This window comes from Oncorhynchus tshawytscha, linkage group LG21 (genome assembly GCF_018296145.1).
Source record: "Oncorhynchus tshawytscha isolate Ot180627B linkage group LG21, Otsh_v2.0, whole genome shotgun sequence".
In the NCBI taxonomy this organism is placed as follows: domain Eukaryota; kingdom Metazoa; phylum Chordata; class Actinopteri; order Salmoniformes; family Salmonidae; genus Oncorhynchus; species Oncorhynchus tshawytscha.
This window is the reverse complement of record NC_056449.1, coordinates 11,103,807-11,128,970: the sequence shown is the minus strand read 5'-3', so window position 1 is coordinate 11,128,970 and position 25,164 is coordinate 11,103,807. Positions and strand designations below refer to the sequence as shown.

The 25,164-nt window shown below is 43.5% G+C and overlaps 4 protein-coding genes across 7 annotated transcripts in view; 2 read left to right on the top strand and 2 right to left on the bottom strand.

The window, feature by feature from the left end:
* Positions 1–62: 62 nt before the first annotated feature.
* Positions 63–11,880, bottom strand: setd7 (SET domain containing 7, histone lysine methyltransferase). Of its 2 annotated transcripts, XM_024382910.2 has the most exons (8): positions 11,725–11,880; positions 10,100–10,229; positions 9,780–9,981; positions 9,428–9,617; positions 9,254–9,335; positions 7,490–7,607; positions 2,038–2,195; positions 63–1,458 (listed from the first exon to the last, which is right to left on the bottom strand). In XM_024382910.2, the coding sequence occupies exons 1-8, from the start codon at positions 11,759–11,761 to the stop codon at positions 1,269–1,271; spliced, it is 1,107 nt and encodes a 368-aa protein (XP_024238678.1). In that variant the 5' UTR covers positions 11,762–11,880; the 3' UTR covers positions 63–1,268. The 2 variants fall into 2 exon arrangements, with proteins under 2 accessions (XP_024238678.1, XP_024238679.1); XM_024382911.2 differs by lacking the exon at positions 63–1,458 and having other exon boundaries at positions 2,098–2,224.
* Positions 11,881–18,052: 6,172 nt separating this feature from the next.
* Positions 18,053–19,159, top strand: mgst2 (microsomal glutathione S-transferase 2). Its single transcript, XM_024382907.2, has 5 exons — positions 18,053–18,230; positions 18,389–18,488; positions 18,574–18,644; positions 18,736–18,817; positions 18,922–19,159. The coding sequence occupies exons 1-5, from the start codon at positions 18,170–18,172 to the stop codon at positions 19,052–19,054; spliced, it is 447 nt and encodes a 148-aa protein (XP_024238675.1). The 5' UTR covers positions 18,053–18,169; the 3' UTR covers positions 19,055–19,159.
* A 347-nt stretch (positions 19,160–19,506) lies between these two features.
* On the top strand, positions 19,507–22,225 carry LOC112220928 (short coiled-coil protein B). The gene is made up of 4 exons (XM_024382908.2): positions 19,507–19,665; positions 20,845–20,916; positions 21,021–21,101; positions 21,196–22,225. The coding sequence occupies exons 2-4, from the start codon at positions 20,898–20,900 to the stop codon at positions 21,336–21,338; spliced, it is 243 nt and encodes an 80-aa protein (XP_024238676.1). The 5' UTR covers positions 19,507–19,665; positions 20,845–20,897; the 3' UTR covers positions 21,339–22,225.
* Positions 22,226–22,669: 444 nt separating this feature from the next.
* Positions 22,670–25,164, bottom strand: part of LOC112220929 (alpha-1,3-mannosyl-glycoprotein 4-beta-N-acetylglucosaminyltransferase B-like) — a 28,198-nt gene continuing 25,703 nt past the window's right edge. Inside the window, exons 13-15 of one of the 3 annotated variants that reach the window (XM_042303083.1) lie at positions 24,493–24,568; positions 23,934–24,058; positions 22,670–23,409 (exon numbers count right to left, since the gene is read on the bottom strand). In XM_042303083.1, the coding sequence (XP_042159017.1) occupies positions 23,392–23,409; positions 23,934–24,058; positions 24,493–24,568 (219 nt within the window). In that variant the 3' untranslated portion in view covers positions 22,670–23,391. Of the gene's footprint in view, positions 23,410–23,933; positions 24,059–24,492; positions 24,569–25,164 lie in introns of those variants that run through there. The other 2 variants (XM_042303084.1, XR_006079554.1) reach the window with 2 other exon arrangements.

The window sequence follows — 25,164 nt, the reverse complement described above, 5'->3', positions numbered from 1 at the left end:
TACACATACTCTTTGTTAAAACTAGCACGTTAGAATAAAGAAATCTTTGCAAGTCACAGTGGGATGGTTCATGTAGTCTTTATTTGTGTTTAGTCTGGGCTACTTCCATCACAGTTGATCTTTTTATCCAAAAGAGAAGCAGTCTCCAAAGATGAGCTCACTTATTGGTCTGAATCATGTGCAGAGTTGACAATAACACAAACCAAAAGGTGAGAAGTGTTGATAAATAAATGTAACTAAATAACTATAGACATCATTGGTTAGTATTTAATGCATGTCAAAAAAAGGTTAGAAAGCCAACCATGTCAATTTACTCTAAGTGGCACAAGAGGCCATTTAAAATCTAATTTATACTATACTCAGGTGATGTTGGGGAAATTATTTGGCAACACCAATGTCTTGAAACCTATTTAGATTGACACAGGAACAAGGTTTAAACAGCCAGTACACATCCTGTCACAGCAGAGTAAAAGGAATAGGGGTCTAACTTCATCACAATTACCAAACTAATATCAAGGACAGTCCACATACCAGTTCATGTCCATAGGTTGTATAAAAGACAGGTTGGTGAGAACAAGACTCACAAAGCAGCAAATACAGCAGTAAACCTTGTACATTACATCTGATTGGTCTCTTGACGTAAACCATTTGTTCCTGTGTTTAAGTGCAAGTGTGGCCGGGTTAGTGCTGATCTCCATAGCACCATAACATCCTCACCCACGTACAGACAGCAGTGTCCCATTCCTATATCATACAAAGCGACATATCACACATTCCACCTGATGCCAAGCTCTGGAACAACCCTTCAATGTTTGGAAAGAGTCTGTGCCATTTGTCCTCAAGGAGCAGCCGTAGCAAGACTGGGGGCTCAGGCAGAGGGGTTCAGTCTAGAGGAGGGCGGTTATCAATGAGTAGGTGGAGGTTGAAACAGGGCTTCATTGAGAGCACTGTTAAGGTAGAGGGTGTTTAGGTGTAAGGGTAACATTAGTTCAGATCGGGAAAGTTGCCCCAACTGGGTCGGTATTTTGAAATTATTTCATTTTTTTACATTTTGGGACTTATTGCTCCTGTGCAAAGGGCAGGGAGGTGGGTAGCAGTTATACGAGTAGTAGTTGTTTGGGTAGATTGACTGGAGTAGTAGTTGTTTGGGTAGATTGACTGGAGTAGTAGTTGTTTGGGTAGATTGACTGGAGTAGTAGTTGTTTGGGTAGATTGACTGGAGTAGTAGTTGTTTGGGTAGATTGACTGGAGTAGTAGTGCGTTTTTTTTTACTGCCCGTTGGTAGCCTGTCTTTGCTGGAAGGCCTGCAGTTCCTGTTTGTACCAGTCTGGTGCTTCTGGACCGCTCTTCCCCGATGGCTCGTGGTCGTAACCATAGGCAACAGTCAGCTCCTCATCCCTCTGCACCGCCTGCAGGGTGCGGACGCACTTGATGGGTCCAAAACGAGGGTGGACGAATCTGAGAAAACAAATGAACAACAGACAGACGCGTTTTTAATAATGGAACATATACTGTAATAGAACATGACAGAATACATTAGGCTCGGACGATATATATCGTTTATACCAACGATATGATTTTCAATACTGTAAAAAAAACATTGTGGGTTTGGGGCACCCACGCCTCACGGGGGCTGTGTGCTACGCCACTGCTTATAATTATAAGTTAAGTATAACTAAGAAATAAATTATATCCAGCAGAGGGCTCCAGCTATGAATTTGGCTTGCTACCTTACTTGCGAAGTGATTAGATGTAAAGATCAAGCTTCATGGTTACAGCAGACATTCAATCTCAAGATCCCTGTTGCCGAAATTGTTTTGTGCGTTTAATTATTATTAATAGCACACCTTGTGTGCACTTTCGGTTACACCGTATACCCCGGTGTGGTACAGAAATGGTATGAAAATCTGCATACCATCCAACCATAGAATACATTACATTTCTATCTTTACTCTTCAAAACATTGTACCCTCCTGAACATCATGTTGCTCTCAAGTTGGGTCATATTTGTTCCTGCTATGCTTGGATTATTCTCACGGGTCGTATTTGCAGTTTGGGGTGAAGGAGTGATTGGCCTTGTGTCCCAGCGAGGCACAGTATCTGTCCATCTGGTGGAAGGGCTGTGGAACGTCGATCACCGTGTCCTCATCCAGGGAGATGGTATTCCCGTTCAGGGACCAATCCCTAGTGTCTACCTGGGAAGCACCGTTGGCAACACCACAAACAACAACAACAAAAACAACAAGTATTTAATTTGAAAATTAAGTTGTGTTTAGCACAGACATCTATATACACAGTATTTGGTTTGCCATGTGAATGATTATTGCCCATACCTGGTCTTTGTGAAAATTTTACATAACATCGACTAGAGCTTAAGCTGGTTTTGCATGAACACACACACACACACACACACACACACACACACGTAAATAGTTAACCAAATAGCTAGCCAGACTATCTGCATTGACCATATTTGCATGAACTATTTTGACTTATCACATACACTGCTATGCATTTTCTATTCGGTTGCCTAGTCACTTTACCCATACCAACAGTGGTTAGTCCTTTAAAAGTTGCAGCGTGCTGCGGCGCAGCTTGCATGTTGCTGCAGAATTCTATGGCATGTTATTTAAGTGTGAACCACTGGTACCATTAATGCTAGTTGGTGCTAGTTTGACCACCAGAGGGCATCTTTGAGAAGCATTTGATAGCCTTCAATAATGACACTACTAGAGAATGCGGACACACGGGAGACAGGCGTTCAATTCCCCGACAGGGAGGAAGGAGTAGGCTGTCCTTGTAAATAAGAATTTGTTCTTAACTGATTCCATACGTGTTATTTCATAGTTGTGATGTCTTCCCTATTATTCTACAATGTAGAAAATAGTAAAACTAAAGAAAAACCCTGGAATGAGTAGGTGTGTCCAAACATTTGCCTGGTACTTGCTTAATTCATTAATATTAATCTATGGTATTTCTATTCCAAGAAAAACCTTCTAGGATGGAACGGAAAATATGGCGCTGTACAATGTGATGGTCAGGAGTACTTTACTGGGCTATTTAGCTGAAGAATCGGTGTCGTGCGGGTAGGGCACGCTCGTGGGAGACCGGGGTTCAATTCTCCAACGGGGAGGAATGAGTAGGCTGTCCTTGTAAATAAGATTTTGTTCTTAACTGACTTGCCTAGTTAAATAAAAGTTACACTAAGAGCATAACATTTCTACACCCTAATTTTGTAATTCTAGTCTAACCAACACCCAAACGGAGATCCAGTGAAAATAATTCTCATTGATTGCTTGTCACAGAGCAGTGCGAAATGGTAGTAAAATTGTTGTAGGCTATTGCTTCTAACGTCAATATGCTCTTTAAATAAATAAGACCTAAACCACTTTTAACAGCACATTACTCAACACTGAGACTCATGTCGCCTATGGTAGGTCTACAGTATATTGAAAAATGTGACTACGCCAACAATTACATATAGAGGATGAGAATATTTCTGTAATTCAGTGATATTTATTCCCATAGTAAATCGTTATGGATCCATAACTAAATAAAAAAATCTAAATGCCAGAGTATTTTTATCATTATTTTATTGATGAAAGCATAAAGATGCCATTATTACACTGCTCAAAAAAATAAAGGGAACACTTAAACAACAATGTAAATCCAAGTCAATCACACTTCTGTGAAATCAAACTGTCCACTTAGGAAGCAACACTGATTGACAATAAATGTCACATGCTGTTGTGCAAATGGAATAGACAACAGGTGGATATTATAGGCAATTAGCAAGACACCCCCAATCTTTTTTCCATCTACGTAACATTGCAAAAATCAGAAACTTTCTGTCCAAAAATGATGCAGAAAAATTAATCCATGCTTTTGTCACTTCTAGGTTAGACTACTGCAATGCTCTATTTTCCGGCTACCCGGATAAAGCACTAAATAAACTTCAGTTAGTGCTAAATACGGCTGCTAGAATCCTGACTAGAACCAAAAAATTTGATCATATTACTCCAGTGCTAGCCTCTCTACACTGGCTTCCTGTCAAAGCAAGGGCTGATTCAAGGTTTTACTGCTAACCTACAAAGCATTACATGGGCTTGCTCCTACCTATCTCTCTGATTTGGTCCTGCCGTAATGCTGGTCACAAGACGCAGGCCTCCTAATTGTCCCTAGAATTTCTAAGCAAACAGCTGGAGGCAGGGCTTTCTCCTCTAGAGCTCCATTTTTATGGAACGGTCTGCCTACCCATGTCAGAGACACAAACTCGGTCTCAACCTTCAAGTCTTTACTGAAGACTCATCTCTTCAGTGGGTCATATGATTGAGTGTAGTCTGGCCCAGGAGTGGGAAGGTGAACGGAAAGGCTCTGGAGCAACGAACCGCCCTTGCTGTCTCTGCCTGGCCGGTTCCCCTCTTTCCACGGGGATTCTCTGCCTCTAACCCTATTACAGGGGCTGGGTCACTGGCTTACTGGGGCTCTCTCATGCCGTCCCTGGAGGGGGTGCGTCACCTGAGTGGTTTGATTCACTGTTGTGGTCTGTCTGGGTTGGCGCCCCCCTTGGGTTGTGCCGTGGCGGAGATCTTTGTGGGCTATACTCAGCCTTGTCTCAGGATGGTAAGTTGGTGGTTGAAGATATCCCTCTAGTGGTGTGGGGGCTGTGCTTTGGCAAAGTGGGTGGGGTTATATCCTTCCTGTTTGGCCCTGTCCGGGGTGACCTCATGGGGCCACAGTGTCTCCTGACCCCTCCTGTCTCAGCCTCCAGTATTTATGCAGTAGTTTATGTGTTGGGGGCTGGGGTCAGTTTGTTATATCTGGAGTACTTCTCCTGTCCTATTCGGTGTCCTGTGTGAATCTAAGTGTGCGTTCTCTAATTCTCTCCTTCTCTTTCTTTCTCTCTCTCGGAGGACCTGAGCCCTAGGACCTGAGCTCCAGGACTACCTGACATGATGACTCCTTGCTGTCCCCAGTCCACCTGGCCATGCTGCTGTTCCAGTTTCAACTGACCTGAGCCCTAGGACCATGCCCAGGACTACCTGACATGATGACTCCTTGCTGTCCCCAGTCCACCTGGCCATGCTGCTGCTCCAGTTTCAACTTCCACCTGACTGTGCTGCTGCTCCAGTTTCAACTGTTCTGCCTTATTATTATTCGACCATGCTGGTCATTTATGAACATTTGAACATCTTGGCCATGTTCTGTTATAATCTCCACCCGGCACAGCCAGAAGAGGACTGGCCACCCCACATAGCCTGGTTCCTCTCTAGGTTTCTTCCTAGGTTTTGGCCTTTCTAGGGAGTTTTTCCTAGCCACCGTGCTTCTACACCTGCATTGCTTGCTGTTTGGGGTTTTAGGCTGGGTTTCTGTACAGCACTTTGAGATATCAGCTGATGTACGAAGGGCTATATAAATAAATTTGATTTGATTTGATTTGATTAAAGGAGTGGTTCTGTTCTGCAGGTGGTGACCACAGACCACTTCTCAGTTCCTATGCTTCCTGGCTGATGTTTTGGTCACTTTTGAATGCTGGCGGTGCTTTCACTCTAGGGGTAGCATGAGACGGAGTCTACAACCCACACAAGTGGCTCAGGTAGTGCAGCTCATCCAGGATGGCACATCAATGAGAGCTGTGGCAAGGTTTGCTGTGTCTGTCCGCGTAGTGTCCAGAGCATGGAGGCGCTACCAGGAGACAGGCCAGTACATCAGGAGACGTGGAGGAGGCCGTAGAGGAGGCCGTAGAGGAGGCCGTAGAGGAGGCCGTAGAGGAGGGTAACAACGCAGCAGCAGGACCGCTACCTCCGCCTTTGTGCAAGGAGGAGCAGGAGGAGCACTGCAAAATGACCAGCAGGCCACACATGTGCATGTGTCTGCTCAAATGGTCAGAAACAGACTCCATGAGGGTGGTATGAGGGCCCGACGTCCACAGGTGGGGGTTGTGCTTACAGCCCAACACCGTGCAGGACGTTTGGCATTTGCCAGAGAACACCAAGATTGGCAAATTCGCCACTGGCGCCCTGTGCTTTTCACAGATGAAAGCAGGTTCACACGGAGCACGTGTCATGGTGTGGGGTGGCATTTCTTTGGGGGGGGCCGCACAGCCCTCCATGTGCTCGCCAGAAGTAGCCTGACTGCCATTAGGTACCGAGATGAGATCCTCAGACCCCTTGTGAGACCATATGCTGGTGCGGATGGCCCTGGGTTCCTCCTAATGCAAGACAATGCTAGACCTCATGTGGCTGGAGTGTGTCAGCAGTTCCTGCAAGAGGAAGGCATTGATGCTATGGACTGGCCCGCCCGTTCCCCAGACCTGAATCCAATTGAGTACATCTGGGACATCATGTCTCGCTCCATCCACCAACGCCACGATGCACCACAGACTGTCCAGGAGTTGGCGGATGCTTTAGTCCAGGTCTGGGAGGAGATCCCTCAGGAGACCATCCGCCACCTCATCAGGAGCATGCCCAGGCATTGTAGGGAGGTCATAGAGGCACGTGGAAGCCACACACACTACGGAGACTCATTTTGACTTGTTTTAAGGACATTACATCAAAGTTGGATCAGCCTGTAGTGTGGTTTTCCACTTTAAATTTTGAGTGTGACTCCAAATCCAGACCTCCATGGGTTGATAAATTTGATTTCCATTAATAATTTGTGCGTGATTTTGTTGTCAGCAAATTCAACTATGTAAAGAAAAAAGTATTTAATAAGAATATTTCATTCATTCAGATCTAGGATGTGTTATTTTAGTGTTCCATTTATTTTTTTGAGCAGTGTAGTTACATTGTTTTAGTTTGAACGTGCAGACTGACACTAAGAACTGAACAGCGGGAACGTTTCCCTAGTCAGCGCCATTATTAGTGCAATACCCCTTAAATATTTTGGAGATTATTTCATTTTCAAATAACGAGAAAAAGGCCATTCTTGGACATGGGGTGAGACATTTACTAATTTGTAAATAAAGCCAGTTAAACAGAAATAGTTATAAATTACTTTATAGGCAGAGAAACCAAAAACCTACAGTCATCTCATGGGTCTCCCAGTCGAGGCCAGCACGGGTATTGAACCAGCATTTGTAGCAACACAGCTTGCATTAGACCGTTGCGCCAGTCAAAAGTAAAATCAGTGCTCTAACTCCCCATTGCGCTGGTCTGGAGCAATGAAGTGGTGATGCAGAGTACCGTACTAAACCACAAATTACCTAAGTCTCACGGTGTTCGCTCGCAACTTTTAAAGGAGGAACCACGGTACATATCTATCTCAATTACATTGACTTGGTACTGGTACCCCATGTATATAGCCAAGTTATCATTACACATGGTCTATTATTTCCTTGCGTTATTATTTCTCTATTTTTTCTCCCTCTACATTGTTGGGAAGGGACCGTAAGTAAGCATTTCAATGTTGGTCTACACCGGTTGTTTACAAAGCATGTGACAAGTAACATTTGATTTGACACACAAACACAGCTCTGTCTCCCTCTTACCTCCGAGTGTGTGATGCGTACTCCGTTGTAAAAGGCCATTACAACATTGGCCTCAACATCCATCTTGGCAAACAAGCCTTCTCCTGCACCTGAGATCAGTGAGTCTGCCACAAATACCCTGTGACACAACAGGGAATTAAGCAGCAAAACTGACTTCAGATCAGCTTCTCCCTTTATACGATAGCCGAAGGTAAACCCATAGGATATGTCTATGCAAAAACAAATGTATTAAAAATGGAAAACAGAAATATCACATTTACATAAGTATTCAGACCCTTTACTCAGTACTTTGTTGAAGCACCTTTGGCATTGATTACAGCCTTGAGTCTCCTTGGATATGACGCTACAAGCTTGGCACACCTGTATTTGGGGAGTTTCTCCAATTCTTCTCTGCAGTTCCTCTCAATCTCTGTCAGGTTGGATGGGGAGCCCAGCTGGGCCCCTCAAGGACATTCAGAGACTTGTCTTGAAGCCACTCCTGCCTTGTCTTGGCTTTTTGCTTAAGATCGTTATCCTGTTGGAAGGTGAACCTTCGGCCCATTCTGAGGTCCTGAGCGCTCTGGAGCAGGTTTTCATCAAGGATCTCTGTACTTTCGTCTGTTCATCTCTCCCTCGAGCCAGACTAGTCGCCCAGTCCCTGGTGTTGAAAAATTTCCCCACAGCATGATGCGGTCACCGCCACACACTCTAGGAACTCAGATGCAAAGATTTAATTACCAACGTTTCGACAGCCAAGCTGTCTTCATCAGGCTACGCTTCATACGTGGCGCTTGGCATCAAGGAAAAGGTTTTCAATTTTGGTTTCATCAGACCAGAGACTCTTGTTTCTCAAGGCGAGCTGTTCCTTTTGGCTTCTGTCTGGCCACTACCATAAAGGCCTGATTGGTAGTGCTGCAGATATGGTTGTCCTTCTGGAAGGTTTTCTCCACAGAGTGGGTCACTCTCTGTCAGAGTGACCTTCAGGTTCTTGGGCACCTCCCTGACCAAGGCTCTTCTCCCCCGATTGTTCAGTTTGGCCAGCTCTAGGAAGAGTCTTCGTGGCGTCAAACTTCTTTCATTTAAGAATTTTTTTATTTTACCCTTAACTAGGCAAGTCAGTTAAGAACAAATTCTTATTTTCAATGACGGCCTAGGAGCAGTGGGTTAACTGCCTGTCCAGGGGCAGAACTACAGATTTGTACCTTGTCAGCTCGGGGATTTGAACTTACAACCTTCCGGTTACTAACCCAACGCTCTAACCACTAGGCTGCCCTGCCGGCCCAGAATGATGGAGGCCAATGTGTTCTTGGGGACCTTCAACGCTGCAGACATTTTTTGCTTCCCTTCTCCAGATCTGTGCCTCGACACGATCCGGTCTCGGAGCTTTATGGACAATTCCTTCGACCGCATGGCTTGGTTTTTGCGCTGACATGCACTGTCAACTGTGTGCCTTTCCAAATCATATCCAATCAATTGAATTTACCACAGGTGGACTCCAATCAAGTTGTAGAAACATCAAGGATGATCAATGGAAACGGGATGCACCTGAGCTCAATTTCAAATCTCATAGCAAAGGGTCTGAATACCTGTAAATAAAGTATTTTTTAAATATATATATATATATAAAAATGTTTTAAAAACTGTTTTCACTTTGTCATTGTGGGGTATTGTGTAGATTGATGAGGACTTTTTATTTATTTAAAACATTTTAGAATAAGGCTGTGACGCAACAAAATGTGGAAAAAGTCAAGGGGTTTGAATACTGTCTGAATGCACTGTACCTACCTTTTGCTTTCATAGGGGTCTGGAAGAAGAGTGTGGGTAGCGATACAGGTGGAAGTGGATTTATCATAGGAGTACACAGGGCCTAAGAAAGAACAGGAAATGCTGAAATTTTATAAACCATATAGCATTATATTTGACTACCAGTTTACTTGTGCTGTGTCTCATGTCACTTACTGTCAGATGAAACGTCAAAGTGTGGTCTGGTGGTCTCCATGGAAACCAGGGCGGCGAGTCGAGCCTCGATCAGCTCCCCCTCCACGAAGCTCCCGTAGAGAGCCGTTTGGCCATCAGGGTAAACATATGCCACTGCTTTACCGGTCATCTCGCCATCCTCGTTCACCTGCCCAAATACACTGCCACGGTCCTGGACACACACAGACAGCAATTAGTTGAGTGTTCAATCAATTCATTCTTCATTATTGAATATGGAAAAGCAACCAACTTTAGTGGTAGGTTCTCCTCCCTATAACATCTCAATGTAACTTGTGTAGTGTAACATAAGTTACAGGCGAGTATGATGACTCACAGGGTAGTAGATCCAACACTCCCCATAGCGGCTGTTGTCTTTGTACTGGCCTTCAAACATCAGCCGGCCCTCAGAGTCAAACTCCTGTGCAGGGCCGTTGAGGTCCCCATCCATATAGGTCCCACGGAGGACCCCTCCATCCTCGTACGAGTATACCCCCTGACCCTGTAACGCATCGTCCACATAGAACCCCTCCAAGGTGCTGTGGAGGGGAGGAAGGGAGAGGGTTAATTAAGGCAAGGCAACGTAGCTTGATAAGAGCCTGACCGAGCGAGTGAGATCAGTCACACTTGAATGGACTGTATGCTTTTCTATCATACCTGCCATCGAAAAAGAAGAACTTGCCCTTTCCATTCTTTTCTCCATGTGTAAAATGTCCTTCAAAGCGATCGCTGGAGGAGAAAGTGACTGTACAGAACCCGTGAGGCTGGTCATCCTCATCCAGAGGGCCTGGATACGCACACACATCAGGATTGGACAGAGGCACAAGACAGTTTACACTGGAGTTCAACAGCCTCCATTGCTACAAATCGTCTCGGAAAAAGAACCACACATTTAGGAGTCTGCATTATTGCCAATTCACTGTATTTGGGCCCAGTTTTTCAAAAGTTATCAGATAGGATTAAATGCATAGAATAAATAGAATGGATGACTCATCGACTTGAATGGGGACACCGGTTCTATTCCTATGCATTTAATCCTATCCAGTTGGCGAAAACGACCAGATAACTTTTGAAAAACTGAGTCCAGATGATAAATGCACCCTTCGCTGTGCTTGCTGTCCTGATCCAGATCAAAGTCTGATGATATTCGGGCAACCTGACCACTTGTGTGCCATGGCAGCACCACTTCAGGGTCGGTAATACTATACCTTGCTTCTCTTGGTTTCCAAAGCGACATTTCTTTCATCAACCAAAGGCACAATCCTAGTCATATAATATGACTAGGTTTGTGCCTCTGGCTAGTGAAAAATGTTGATTTGTAAACCAAGAGAAATGCTGGTTTCAATGGCATATGAGTAATAATTCCCTCAACGTTACTATGGTCGGATTTTGGCTAGGCTACCATGAAGCAAGGTAAGACATGCCTTATTAAATTTGGTAAAACGTCCAGGTTTCAAACAATTACATAGTGTGTGCAGTAAATCATGTGTGGGTTGCGAAATGCACTGGCCTTTCTCTGCTCTTGTGATCATTTTAACTGAATGAGTAGCAGGACCACATCAACTGATATGAATTACTATTTGGGCCATGGAGTAGGAGCTTTAAGACTAGTTGGTTCGGAGGGTGTTGCAGCCGAACCTAACGGTTTTTCTGCTATATTTGATTATTTTAGTTTAACTCAACCCTAAACAAAATAAGTAACCAGGTGCCAGCAGCTACATATGGAATTGTCAACATGTACAAGAACTCGCACGCACGCGGTCGTCTGACCCCTATGCATAACGAATTACCCCTGATATTCCCTAAAAACAATGTTACTGCGTCAGCACATGTTGGCTGTGAATAACAAAAATTTGTTCTAAAAGTAACAATTTTGTGATGTAAAATAAAGTAGGCCTACGGTTAGTAAAGTGTCACGGATTTAGCGCAGCACCTAATATGACAAACTTTAGGTCAAGTCTACAATTTTGGCAAACGTATTGACGTAGCCTACGCGTCCAGAGCGCACGCAAATCGTTTACAGTACAATGTAATCATTTTTCTAACTGCATTTTAACTCGAGTGTCAAAGCACATCAGCCCAGTTTTGTGTCGCTACTGCTGCCTCGCTCGCCCGAAGAGTGGGCTTCCATCGGAAATAAAGTCCCGGGCGCGACGGGCCCACAACCCCTGTCAAAAACCATAATATCAATTTGTTCACGGTATAGTATGCGGAGAGTTTACCGGAAAATGTAACAAATACACAAAAAACGACGCATATGCGTTTGTCAGCCTTTTCCGTACCTTCAACGACTTCTTCCATATCATCATCGCTGTCCATAGTGGCCCTTTCCGTGGATGACACGCGCAGAGAATTGACGTGTTGCGGACGATTTTATAATATTCTGCACTTCTTCAACCACTACACTGCTTCCCTCAGCTCTTTTCTTCTTCTTCTTCTTCTTCTTTAAAGTGTTATGGCAGAATACACCTATAGGTGTATTGCCGCCACCTACTGTACCGGGTGTTGAAAGAAAACAAAAATAATATATTACATTGCGGGGAGACGGAGCATTCATCAACAAGATCCCTTGTAATGCCTCTGCAGAAAAGTTCCCAAGTCCCAAAAAACGCTCAATTGCACTCACAATCATGACAATTTTCTCCGATTCTATTTCCGTTTGCTCTGTGCAGTTGATAACCAAAGTAAACGCAACAAAGTTCACCTTCTTAATTAACATGGAACATGTCAGGATCCCTCTGTTGACAAGGAACATCATCTTGTGTCTCTACTCCTACTACTATTACTTCTTCAACTTCATGCCTTTCTTCCACTCTTCTCAATGCCTACGGGTGGGAGACATTCTGGACAGCCCTTATTCTTGCCACCTCCATCTCCTTCTCCCTAACAGGACACTTCAGAAATTTGGGTGGATGTTTACCAGCACAATTGCAGCATTTTGGCTCAGCTGGTATAGAATACTTCTCCTGTCTACATCCAGTGCATTTGTAAAGTACAGTCCTGGCCAAAAGTTTTGAGAATGACACAAATATTAATTTCCACAACGTTTGCTGCTTCAGTGTCTTCAGATATTTTTGTCAGATGTTACTATGGAATACTGAAGTATGATTACAAGCATTTCTTAAGAGTTAAAGGCTTTTATTGACAATTACATGAAGTTGATGCAAAGAGTCAATATTTGCAGTGTTAACCCTTCTTTTTCAAGACCTCTGCAATCCTCCATGGCATGCTGTTAATTAACTTCTGGGCCACATGGCAGCTGATGGCAGCTGATGGCAGCCCATTCTTGCATAATCAATGCTTGGAGTTTGTCAGAATTTGTGTTTTTTTTTGTTTGTCCATCCGCCACTTGAGGATTGACCACAAGTTCTCAATGGGATTAAAGTCAAGGAAGTTTCCTGGCCATGAACCCAAAATATCGATGTTTTGTTCCCCGAGCCACTTAGTTATCACTTTTGCCTTATGGCAAGGTGCTCCATCATGCTGGAAAAGGCATTGTCACCAAACTGTTCCTGGATGGTTGGGAGAAGTTGCTCTCGGAGGATGTGTTGGTACCATTCTTTATTCATGGCTGTGTTCTTAATAAAAATTGTGAGTGAGCCCACTCCCTTGTCTGAGAAGCAACCTCACACAGGTCTCAGGATGCTTTACTGTTGGCATGACACAGGACTGATGGTAGCGCTCACCTTGTCTTCTTCGGCAAAGCTTTTTTCCGGATGCCCCAAACAATCGGAAAAGGGATTCATCAGAGAAAATGACTTTACCCCAGTCCTCAGCAGTCCAATCCCTGTACCTTTTGCAGAATATCAGTCTGCCCCTGATGTTTTTCCTAGAGAGAAGTGGCTTCTTTGCTGCCCTTCTTGACACCAGGCCATCCTCCAAAAGTCTTTGCCTCACTGTGCATGCAGATGCACTCACACCTGCCTGCTGCCATTCCTGAGCAAGCTCTAAACTGGTGCCCCGATCCCGCAGCTGAATCAACATTGGAAGACGGTCCTGGCGCTTGCTGGACTTTCTTGGATGCCCTGAAGCCTTTTTCACAACAATTGAACCGCTCTCCTTGAAGTTCTTGATGATCCGATAAATGGTTGATTTAGGTGCAATCTTACTGGCAGCAATATCCTTGCCTGTGAAGCCCTTTTTGAGCAAAGCAATGATGACAGCACGCGTTTCCTTGCAGGTAACCATGGTTGACAGAGGAAGAACAATGATTCCAAGCACCACCCTCCTTTTGAAGCTTCTAGTCTGTTATTCAAACTCAATCAGCATGACAGAGTGATCTCCAGCCTTGTCCTCTTCAACACTCACACCTGTGTTAATGAGAGAATCACTGACATGATGTCAGCTGGTCCTTTTGTGGCAGGGCTGAAATGCAGTGGAAATGTTTTTGGGGGATTTAGTTCATTTGCATGGCAAAGAGGGACTTTGCAATTAATTGCAATTCATCTGATCACGCTTCATAACATTCTGGAGTATATGCAAATTGCCATCATACAAACTGAGGCAGCAGACTATGAAAAATAATATTTGTCATTCTCAAAACATTTGGCCACGACTGCACTCTGACCATTTTACTTTTTTCACATTTTGTTACAGACTTATTCTAAAATAGATTACATCTAACAATTTCACAACAATAAACACAAATCTAAAGTAAAGGAATGGAATTAAGAATATATAAATATTGGGCGAGCAATGTCAGAGCGGCATAGACTTAGATTCAGTAGAATAGGATAGAAGACAGTGTATACATATGAGATGAGAAATGCAAAATATGTCAACATAATTATAGTGAGTAGTGCTCCATTATTAAAGTGGTCAGGGATTCCAAGTCTATGTATATAGGGCAGCAGCCTCTAATCTGCTAGTGATGGCTATTTAACAGAATTGAACAGTCTGATGGCCTTGAGATAGAAGCTGATTTTCAGTCTCTCGGTCCCAACTTTGATGCACCTGTACAGACCTCGCCTTCTGGATGGTAACGGGGTGAACAGGCAGTGGCTCGGGTGGTTGTTGTCCTTGATGATTTTTTTGGCCTTCCTGTGACATCGGGTGCTGTAGGTGTCCTGGAGGGCAGGTAGTTTGCCACCGGTGATGCGTTGGGCAGACCACACCACCCTCTGGAGAGCCCTGCGGTTGTGGAGATTCCATAGCAGGCAGTTATACAGCCCGACAGGATGCGAGTTTGTGAGGGTTTTAGGTGCCAAGCCAAATTTATGCTGCCTCCTGAGATTGAAGAGGTACTGTTGCGCCTTCTTCACCACACTATCTGTGTGGGTGGATCATTTCAGTTTGTCAGTGATATGTACGCCGAGGAACTGGGAGCATTCCATCTTCTCCACTACGGTCCTGTCGATGTGGATAGGGGGGAGCTCCCGCTGCTGTTTCCTGAAGTCCATGATCAACTCCTTTGTTTTGTTGACGTTGAATGAGAGGTTATTTTCCTGGCACCACACTCCCAGGGCCCTCACCTCCTCCCTGTAGGCTGTCTCGTCATTGTTGGTAATCAGGCCTACTACTGTTGTGTCATCTGCAAACTTAATGGTTGAGTTGGAGGCTTTCGAGGCCATGCAGTCATGGCTAAACAGGAAGTACAGGAGAGGGCTGAGCACGCATCCCCGTTGTTGAGTATCAGCGAAATGGAGGTGTTTTTTCTTACCTTCATCACCTGGGGGGTGGCCCGTCAGGAAGTCCAGGACCCAGTTGCACAGGGCGGGGTTCAGACCCAGGGCCTCAAGCTTAATGATGAGCTTGGAAGGTACTATGGTGTTTAATGCTGAGCTATAGTCAATGAACAGCTTTCTTACATAGGTATTCCTCTTGTCCAGATGGGATAGGACGGTGTGCAGTGCAATGGCGATTGCATCGTCTGTGGATCTATTGGGGCGGAAAGCAAATTGAAGTTGGTCTAGGGTGTCAGGTAAGGTAGAGGTGATATGATCCTTGACTAGTCTCTCAAAGAACTTCATGATGACATAAGTGAGTGCTATGGGGCGATAGTCATTTAGTTCAGATACCTTTGCTTTCTTGGGTGCAGGAAAAATGGTGGATATCTTGAAGCATGTGGGGACAGTAGACTGGGATAGGGGGAGATAGACTATGTCCGTAAACACTCCAGCCAGCTGGTCTGTGCATGCTCTGAGGACGCGGCTAGGGATGCCGTCTGGGCCTGCAGCCTTGCGAGGGTTAACACGTTTAAATGTTTTACTCACATTGGCTGCGGTGAAGGAGAGCCCGCAGATTTTGGTAGCGGGACATGTCAGTGGCACTGTATTGTCCTCAAAGCGAGAAAATAAGCTGTTTAGTTTGTCTGGGAGAAAGATGCCGGTGTCCACGATGGGGCTGGTTTTCTTTTTGTATTCCGTGATTGACTGTAGACCCTGCCACATACGTCTCGTGTCTAAGGTCAGCTGAATTGCGACTCTACTTTGTCTCTATACTGACGCTTAGCTTGTTTGATTGCCTTGCGGAGGGAATAGCTACACTGTTTCTATTTGGTCATATTTCCGGTCACCTTGCCATGATTAAAAGCAATGGTTTTAATAGTCACCGTGGGTACAACATCACGATGCACTTGCTAATAAACTCGCTCACCGAATCAGAGTATACGTCAATGCTGTTGTCTGAGGCTATCCAGAACATATCCCAGTCCAAGTGATCGAAGCAATCTTGAAGCGTGGAATCCGATTGGTCGTACCAACATTGAACAGACCTGAGCAAGGGCATTTCCTGTTTTAGTTTCTGTCTGTAGGCTGGGGGTAACAAAATTGAGTCCTGGTCAGATTTGCCGAAAGGAGGGCGAGGGAGGGCTTTGTATGCATCACTGAAGTTAGAGTAGCAATGATTGATCCAGAATGCAGAGACTGGACATTAGCGAGTAGTATACTCGGGAGCAGTGAGCGATGTGCCCATCTACGGAGCCTGACCAGAAGACCGCTCCGTCTGCCCATCCTGCGGCGCCGTTGTTTTGGGTCGCCTACTGTGATCCGAACCATTGTCCTGGGTGGTGGTCCAAACAGAGGATCCGCTTCGGGAAAGTCATATTCCTGGTCGTAATGTTGGTAAGTTGCCGTTGCTCTTATATCCAATAGTTCTTCCCGGCTGTATGTAATAAGACTTAAGATTTCCTGGGGTAACAGTGTAAGAACTAATACATTAAAAAAACTAAATAATGCATGTTTCCTAAGAACGCGAAGCGAGGCGACCATCTCTGTCGGTGCAATTCTGCTAGCGCCACCCCAGATATAACACCCTTTATAGACACCCTGCTTCGAAGATCCACACATTACACATTCCAATCTGACATCTTCTTGAGGCGCAAACCACGCTCGTTCTGTTCCATAGAAACACACACCAAAAAAAGCCCATGTCTCGTTATTCTCATCGACGCCACCTCATCCAAAATTTGAATAGGGACTTCAAACGGATCTCCCAGGTAACACAATCGATCCAAACCGTTATTCCAACCAATAAAAACTCATAACTACATTTGGATTTACTACCACTTTACTTCTCTTATTTCTTTTTGCATTCGCCCCTGTAATCAAATTCTTCTCACTCTCATCTCCACTCGACACGTCATCCGATTCAAACAGAACATCCACTTACGCCATTTCCCTACCCAAAAAACAGCTCTCTTTTCATCAGCTAAGAGCTAATTTATGCTTTATCCGAAAATGTGGTTGGAGGTGCCGTAAGGATGGTGTTATGCAAATGTGGAGAATCTGGAGGCACGTACAGGCCAAATTGAGGTCTGTACTGCACCGCCGTGCGCCTCTCAAATTTTGTAAAAATGCGGATGTCTGCTTTATAGTGCGGCATTGACATGATTGGTTGATGGTAGGTGGGGGCGGGAGGTCCTGTATAAACACAAACTCACTTCCTTGACAACTTCCATCACACAGCTCTGCACTGCTCTGCAAAGCGCAAGAAGTATGAATGCCCTGACTTCTGCAGGGCTGTATCACTGCAAATTCTGAATGGTAATGTAGACGTTGGATTTAAGATGCTCTGACATCACCGATATTGAGCTGCATAGTGCCTGTCGATCACTATACAACCAAACCATGCGGTGGGGTCACTGGTCAAAGATCTAAAGAACATCAAATCACAGTGAGGTCATCATGTCACCTCCAACATTATCCAAGTTCTTCTGACAATATAGCCTACTACACTGAATGACTATAGCATTGCATACTGTATATAATACTGAATATTATACATAATGTACAGAACCAGTGAGAGTGTGCAAAGCTGTCATCAAGGCAAAGGGTGGCTACTTTGAAGAATCTCAAGTATAACATATATTTTGATTTGTTTAACACTTTTTTGGTTACTACATGATTTCACGTGTTATTTTATAGTTTTATAGTTTTGATGTCTTCACTATTATTATGCAATGTAGAAAAAAGTAAAAATAAAGAAAAATCCTTGAATGAGTAGGTGTGTCCAAACATTTGACTGGTAATGTATATAGGTCTACTATATATATATTTTTTTTCTATCAGAAGTGGACTTCCACCTGTTTTCACCAAGCTTCCTAAAACAACCTCTCCTCAATATTATGGGCGGGCTATAGACATTTTGCTCTGGGGCATTCATAATACAAGAACATACTTGTTGACAATGGGTGTGACTTGACTTTCCCTAAGGAAGTTACTCAAACCAACCCTGAGTTATAACAGTGGGCAAACCGTATCTCTCTTAGGCTAAAACTATACTCAAATCATGACTACAGAAATATCCGTTCTGCTGGCTGTCGTGTCTCTGTTTTCTGCCCTTCAAATGGGTAAGCAAACTAAACTTTCAGGCCTTACCCTGTAATATGGTTGACTATACGGATATCTATGACCCTGCTTATTGGAACAGACCCATGACGGCCTACATTGTGTAAATATATAATTTTGAGTTTGTAAGATTGAAGTGTTGTTGGGGCACCTTCTTCAGGGTACCTGGCGAGACAGGTGGGGCTGGCGAGAATGACACACAAGGTCATGCCACCCACTGTCACTGGACCACCGGAGTTTGAGAGAACATTCCGGGCACAGTAAGATTTCTAAACGTCATTTTAGATTAAATGTTGTGTCTGCATAACTCAATTCTGATGTGTGTGTGTCCTATTGCATCCCTAGTCAGAACAATGTTGAGTTGTACCCAGTCTTCCTAGTGGTGCTGTGGACTTCTGGACTGCTCTTCAGTGAAGGTAATTCTGCATGTCTGAGAATGTTTTAGAGCATTCCTTACATTTTGCACCATAAAATACCCTTACATACTGTACATTTGTGTCTTCCTAGTGCTTGCTGTTCTTGGAGGTGGTGTGTATATGGTGGCTCGGCACATGTATTTCAGTGGATACGTCATGTCCACTAAAAAAAGGTAGGATTGCTTGAAAAAGTGAGCATGGCTTAATCTGTACCATACCTTCCCCTGTTAATTAATATGTGAACTGGACTCTAATGCAGCTTTCTTTGTATTTCTAGGTTGCCTGGGTTTTACCTGACTTTGGGTGCCTTATTCTTCTTGTCTGTGCTGAGCACCATTGGTATTCTTCATGGCATTCTCCTTGAATACTTTTACAAAATAGTTTCTATGATGGTAACACATGAGCAATGAATATTAACAAATGGATGGGGAAAATGCCATGGTAGTGACGTTTCTGTTTTGTGCTATACAATTGTGAAACTCCTAAATAAAAATAAAAAATATTTTTAAAAAGTGTTTGACCATGCTTTTTCCAGTGTGTCAAATTGTCAAGTCAAAGCAGAGCAATAGCAAATATTGTAACACTTCGAAAACACTGACAAGAGTCTTTGCATTTTGGGACACCAGAATTACAGTAATTTCCAATGAAACGCTGCGTTTGCCTTTCAGCATTGCTTTGCAGAGGCAGTTTTAGTGCATTCGGTGTGGTGCATAGACCGCTTGACAGAATGGTAGCAGAAGGTGAATGTTGAACTTTTGTTGCATACATATCTAGATGATGCTGCATACTATTGTGCGCAAAAACACTGTCGGTGTGTTCGAAGCGTATGCAAATGCGTTAGTAGCTACTGTAGCTCAATTATGCTCAGGTTTTAATAATCAGTCTTACGTCATCCCCCAGCGGACACACGTGGCACGTCATCACACGAATGAGGCGCTAGACACATTGAACAGGATTGTTGTATTTTTCTTGTCATTTTCCATTTCAGCACAACATTCAATCATTTTCTTGGTCTTTGTGGGTAAGTAAGTTACATATTTTCTGTCAATGTCGACTTGTGCTGTTTTAATGGTTTTGTAGAAAGTATTGTTCTGGGTAGCAAATAAGAGGTCTGTCAGGGTTTGTTATTGTTTCGCCAGCTGGCCTCTGTCGGCGTAGCTAGCAAGATTAGCTAACCAGCCAGCTAGCCTGCTAACGTGGCTAACTTTGGTGCTTAGCCTGGACGCCGGTAGAGGAACATGATTTATAACCTTACTGGTAGCATATCACCTTTCGGTGGACAAGTGCTTCTAAATGAGCTGTTTGTGATTGCGGGCAGACGAAAACCATTATTTAGCTAACGCTAGCTAGCTACTATACTTGCTAAGGTAACGTTACCTAGCTAACGTTATCTCGTTATCTGTCTGTTCAAAGCTAGGGTTAGGGTAATAATAGGGTAACGTTAATAGTATTGTAGGCAGCAAGTGTATATTATGTAAATAAATTAAAGGGGACATCTGCAGTTCAAACAACAACAAATCGCATCCCCGCCACTGTTTTGGCAAACAGCTGAGGGATGGGGCTGGAGAAATGTAACCACTCTCATATTCAGAGACGGAGCTATGCAAGGACTGACCATCCATGATATCCTTGGCACAGTTGGTAGAGCATGGCTCTTGCAACACCAGGGTTGAGGATTTGATTCTTGTGGGGACCAGTACGAAACAACTATCAATGTATGCACTCACTCTGGATAAGAGCATCTGCTAAATTACTCAAATGTAAATTTAATGCAAGGACTGACCGTCCAATAATTAAAGGGTTTTCCATATCATTACATTTTAAAATCCAAAAATTGATGTAGCAATCCCAAGAGTGCCCCTTTAAAGCAGCTGAAGGGAAATGTTGAAATGTTGCCTATAACTAACTTAAACAGAAGTGGAAGTGTATCACTTGGCTGGCAGATTGAATGGAGCAGTGGGGGAACAGTGCCATCAAATTTAGCCTACGAGTAGAGACTGTTGCATTGATTGGATTGAATCATTTACAGCAAGTCAATCAATCCTAAAACTGTTATTAATCAATCCACACATGCAGGCACCATGTTGTCACAAACCTCTACTTTTCTGAACTACATAATAGAGTTGAAGAGGTCAGTCATGGGGTCATTGAACCTTGCCTTACGTCCCATTCCTTCACATTTTTTGTTGTCCACTTCCAGTGTCCTTGTAAGTTGCAGCCCTGCATTCCAAAAAGGAAGACGAGTACTTTGCCATGAGCTCCGATGGGGACGGTAAGAGACAAACACTTCTGGGAAATGTGCAATGCCAGCAGCATTTGATTCCTGTGGACGTGTTTGCAAATAAATTCACTGTGTGTGTGTGTGTCTGTTTGTAGGTGACATGGAGAATCAGGCTGAGCTGGAAGAAAAGACTAGGCTTATAAACCAGGTGTTGGAGCTTCAGCATACTCTAGAAGGTGAGACATCTGGATGTGTGCAGACCGACAGGCGAAAGCAGCAGTAAATTGTTAGATATTGCAGTTCCTTGAAAATCATTGTTGTCATTGTCAGACCTGTCGTCGCGTGTGGACGCGGTGAAGGAGGAGAACCTGAAGTTGAAGTCTGAGAACCAGGTTCTGGGTCAGTATATCGAGAACCTCATGTCTGCCTCCAGCGTGTTCCAGACCACTGACACCAAGACCAAACGAAAGTAAGCGACCAGCCAGGAACCCCCCCCTTAACCAACCCACCTCCCCTGGCCCCCTCTACCTTCAACCAAATCCCTCATAACCCATATACCACCCCATAACCGCCCCCGAACTACAGCTGGTAGAGTTTATGCCTTTGTCATCATGACAACCCTAGACCCTTCCCTCACTTTGCTCCCTGTAAGATTTTTTCAGTGAAGCTCAATTTTCCATTTTTCCATTGGGTTACTTTTTCCCTTTTGTATTTGTTACAGTATTGCTGTCATTGTTGCACAGTTGTTGTATCCAAAATTATGTTATTTGGTGGTGTATACGTTTATTATCTGTTACTACACAACCTCACCTGGAGGAAGAGACAAGGGAACTGTGTCATTTCAGATTGCCTTGTAGTTTAGGTTGCAAAATTCTGTTAACTTTCCCCAAATTCTCAGGTTTTCCATTAATTCCGGTTGGAGTATCCCCAGATTTCCTGCTTAATCTTTTTCTAGAAAACCAGGGAATTTGGGGAAAGTTGCTGAAATTTTGCAACCCAAAGGCTAAATAATTTAATTTAGATTGTCATGTTTTAATATTGTTAGTCATCAATATTATTAGACTATGGTTTTAGATCTAGGCTCAATTGCAATGATGATTACTTCTCTCCAATGCCAAAGTTTTCCTCAAACAATTTGTTAAAGCAGAGCTCAGCCCTTGTATTGTCTCACATATGTTGTCATTGGTGGATCAAATATGTGTCACTGGTGGATCAAGTTAATTCATTGCATTTGTGATCCAGAGGAAGTCAGCCTAAACCTGCCGTGTATGTATTGCGTTGCCGGTGTGTACATTTGACCATTATGTTGCTCTTTTCAAATACATTTGTTTTAATAAAACTGTTTTATTTGCCTTTTTGATGGAGTGCCTGTAGTGGTATTCCTCTCCCCTGGTGTAGTCTCTTCATAGTCCTCTCTCACTAAACTATATCTCCATCTTCCACCCTTCCACAGGGGCTCTAAGGGTGCCCGGAAGGACAAATGAGGCACAGCCACCTTTTGAGTTTTGATATTCTGCATGTCATTGTTAGGTCATGCTGTAAATGTATCTGTTGAAATGTAAAGGTATTGTATGTCAGCAGCTAACAAGGCTCAGTATCTCACAACAATCTGGAACATGTTCTGATAGTTAATATTATATTTCAAATTCTGGCACACTCTGCTGGGGCCTGTTGTAGCCTGATATTCAGTTGACATACAAATCCCTAGATTGAGAGAGTAGAGGTAACCTGTGTTTTTTGTCTGCTGTAAGGGTTGGGAAAAAATGAGAATTTGCGAAGCAGTTAAATTCTTATACACATTCAATAATGCTTTCATGTTTGTTCTTTATTAACAGCACATAGTAACACACGTACTGTATATACATTTGGAGTGGCTGCTCTTCAGTGATCCCCATTGAAACTAGCAGAAACACAGTACCAGAAACACAACAGAAGATTTACATAGAAATCTACTTGAGGAATGAACCTGATCTACAGCATTTTGGCCAGAGACATGAACTCACACACACTTGCGCAAACAGTGTCAATAATACACTAATACAAACAATTGCACCAGTTCATAATTTTTCTCACACACAATACAGTACATTGCATCCATTACTCACCGAGGGTATTAATCCATTCACCTCTCACTGAACCTATCTTTCTTACACGATCATAGCCCTGTACATGTCACTCATGTTTTCCCTCCAGAGAACTGAGACTAAAGCCACAGCTGAAAGCTGGTGCCCAGTACAAAGTCTTCCACAAATGTAGAAGTGCTCAAGTTGATTGACAAACTCATTTAGGAACAGAAAAACACACTTTCTCCTCCAGATTCACAGTATAGTCAAAGGTTGAACAATTCTCCGTTGTGCGTAAAGAGAACATCCATAGTGTGTGTGTGTATGTGCTTCCATACAGTAAAAGGTGAGGCGCTTGGAGGAACTGCATTGACTGTATGTCCAATAGAGGTCACTGTTTATCCAGGTGTGGAGTTACATGCGAGCAGCGCATGCCCTCCAAGGTGTCTCCTATCTCTTCCCCTTAAAGTTGAATAAATATCTGACAGACAGAGAAGCATGAGCGTTAACCAAACCTTAGCTGATGTAATCCTGCAGTGTGTTCAATTCAAACTGTCACCACTCATTACATAAGTACACAGACACACTCTTGTATCCCTAACCCCCCCAAGTTATTACTAATTAACATAATGAATGCTTAACATATTTATGTTTTCCCATTCTCTACTTGTGACACTCACTTGTGTACGGGTGGTTACTTGACTAGTTACTGAATGTTATGGTTTGTTCTCATATCTGTTTATAGCGGTTGACGTCAGAGCTACTGAAGGTACCAAGGACACATTGTTATTGTGAATAAGTTCACAGAGATCCCTCTAAGTTTAGAGAGGGAACTAGGTAGGAATGTGACATGTTTTTCTAGTGAAACAAGTCCTCTTCCTCTTTCGGTGGAGCACCTAGAAGCAGTTTCAAAACACCTTTAAATCTATTCAATCATTGAGACTGACTAATAAAACAACTATTTCCTGTCATTTCCTCACACACACACACACACACACACCTCACCTCGCTGAGCAGAACCCACATGTCAGAGTCGCTTTGTACCAGTAGACGTAATGCAGAGATGGGCTGCATCTGTGCGTCTATCTGTCCCTCAGCCACTCCATCCACAAAGCAACCTACAAACATGACTCAAACATTTAAAACATATCAGTTACCTGAATGTAGCATTATTCTGAACACCTGGCAGAATATACAGTATATTATAACAGTACAACCAGTCATGTACAAAACAGCCCACAGTGGGACATAGCCCGTTGGGCATAGAAATAGCATTCATGGCATGGGTACACTCATTATAGCTGCTGATCGATACATCATGGTACCTTGACTTGAAGGGGAGTGATCATTTCTAGTCATTGCATTTCTATGATTCATAATCATCCTGATACACAGAACAACACTTTGATGGAGCTGTGTCTGCCTCTGACAAGTGTTTTGGGTAATAATATGAGATGGGAGTATTTCCCCTTACGCTGGGCCCTAAATAGTTTTTCCTGGTCACGTCATATGTTCAGTAAAACTCCTGTCCTAGTAATGATATAGAATATTGAAACTCATGTACCAATCACTATGAAGCCTCCATAAGATCCTTTGTATTGAGGAGACTGGCCACCCACCAGTCTGTCTCTCACTGAGCTCTGGAGAGGAAAAACACACGTTACAACATGTTATAATAAATGTTCTCTCTAAACTGTGCACGCTTGCAGTATCCCAGAGTTTGCTGCACAGTCCCCCGGGACTATCAGCCCACAGAGAGAAGCACGAGATTGAAATTCACTCAACTTTAAACAACAGTGGTCACCAACCGGTCGATCACCAAACAATTCTGTAAAAAAAAAACAACGATAAAGCCTTATGTTCTTATTTTGTTTTTATTCGTCTCGGGCTGTTGGTGATAGGTGCACCCGATTCAGCTGCCCTGCGCACCAGGTAGGCGAACTGTTTCCATTTTGAACTATTTCATGTGTCTGAACTCTGCCTTCCCGGTGGGCCCAGAGAGCAAATCAAGTGCACTATTGAGTTAGAGTGGCTTGCGAAAGTATTCACCCCCTTGGTATTTTTCCTATTTTGTTGCCTTACAACCTGTAATTCAAATATTTTTGGGGGTGGTTTGTATCATTTGATTTACACAACATGCCTACCACTTTGAAGATGAAAAATATTTTTTATTGTGAAACAAACAAGAAATAAGACAAAAAAACAGAAAACTTGAGCGTGCATAACTATATACCCC

Bases quoted from the DNA above. Each gene is read 5' to 3' on its own strand.
- setd7 (XM_024382910.2), bottom strand. From the start codon at position 11,761: ATGGACAGCGATGATGATATGGAAGAAGTCGTTGAAG. The intron at 9,982-10,099 runs GTATGATAGAAA...TCCCCTCCACAG, and splicing joins TTCTTCTTTTTCGATGGCAG to CACCTTGGAGGGGTTCTATG. The intron at 2,196-7,489 runs GTAAGAGGGAGA...GGTGCTTCCCAG, and splicing joins TACGCATCACACACTCGGAG to GTAGACACTAGGGATTGGTC.
- mgst2 (XM_024382907.2), top strand. From the start codon at position 18,170: ATGACTACAGAAATATCCGTTCTGCTGGCTGTCGTGTCTCTGTTTTCT. The intron at 18,489-18,573 runs GTAAGATTTCTA...TTGCATCCCTAG, and splicing joins GAGAGAACATTCCGGGCACA to TCAGAACAATGTTGAGTTGT. The intron at 18,818-18,921 runs GTAGGATTGCTT...TTGTATTTCTAG, and splicing joins GTCATGTCCACTAAAAAAAG to GTTGCCTGGGTTTTACCTGA.
- LOC112220928 (XM_024382908.2), top strand. The intron at 21,102-21,195 runs GTGAGACATCTG...TGTCATTGTCAG, and splicing joins GCTTCAGCATACTCTAGAAG to ACCTGTCGTCGCGTGTGGAC.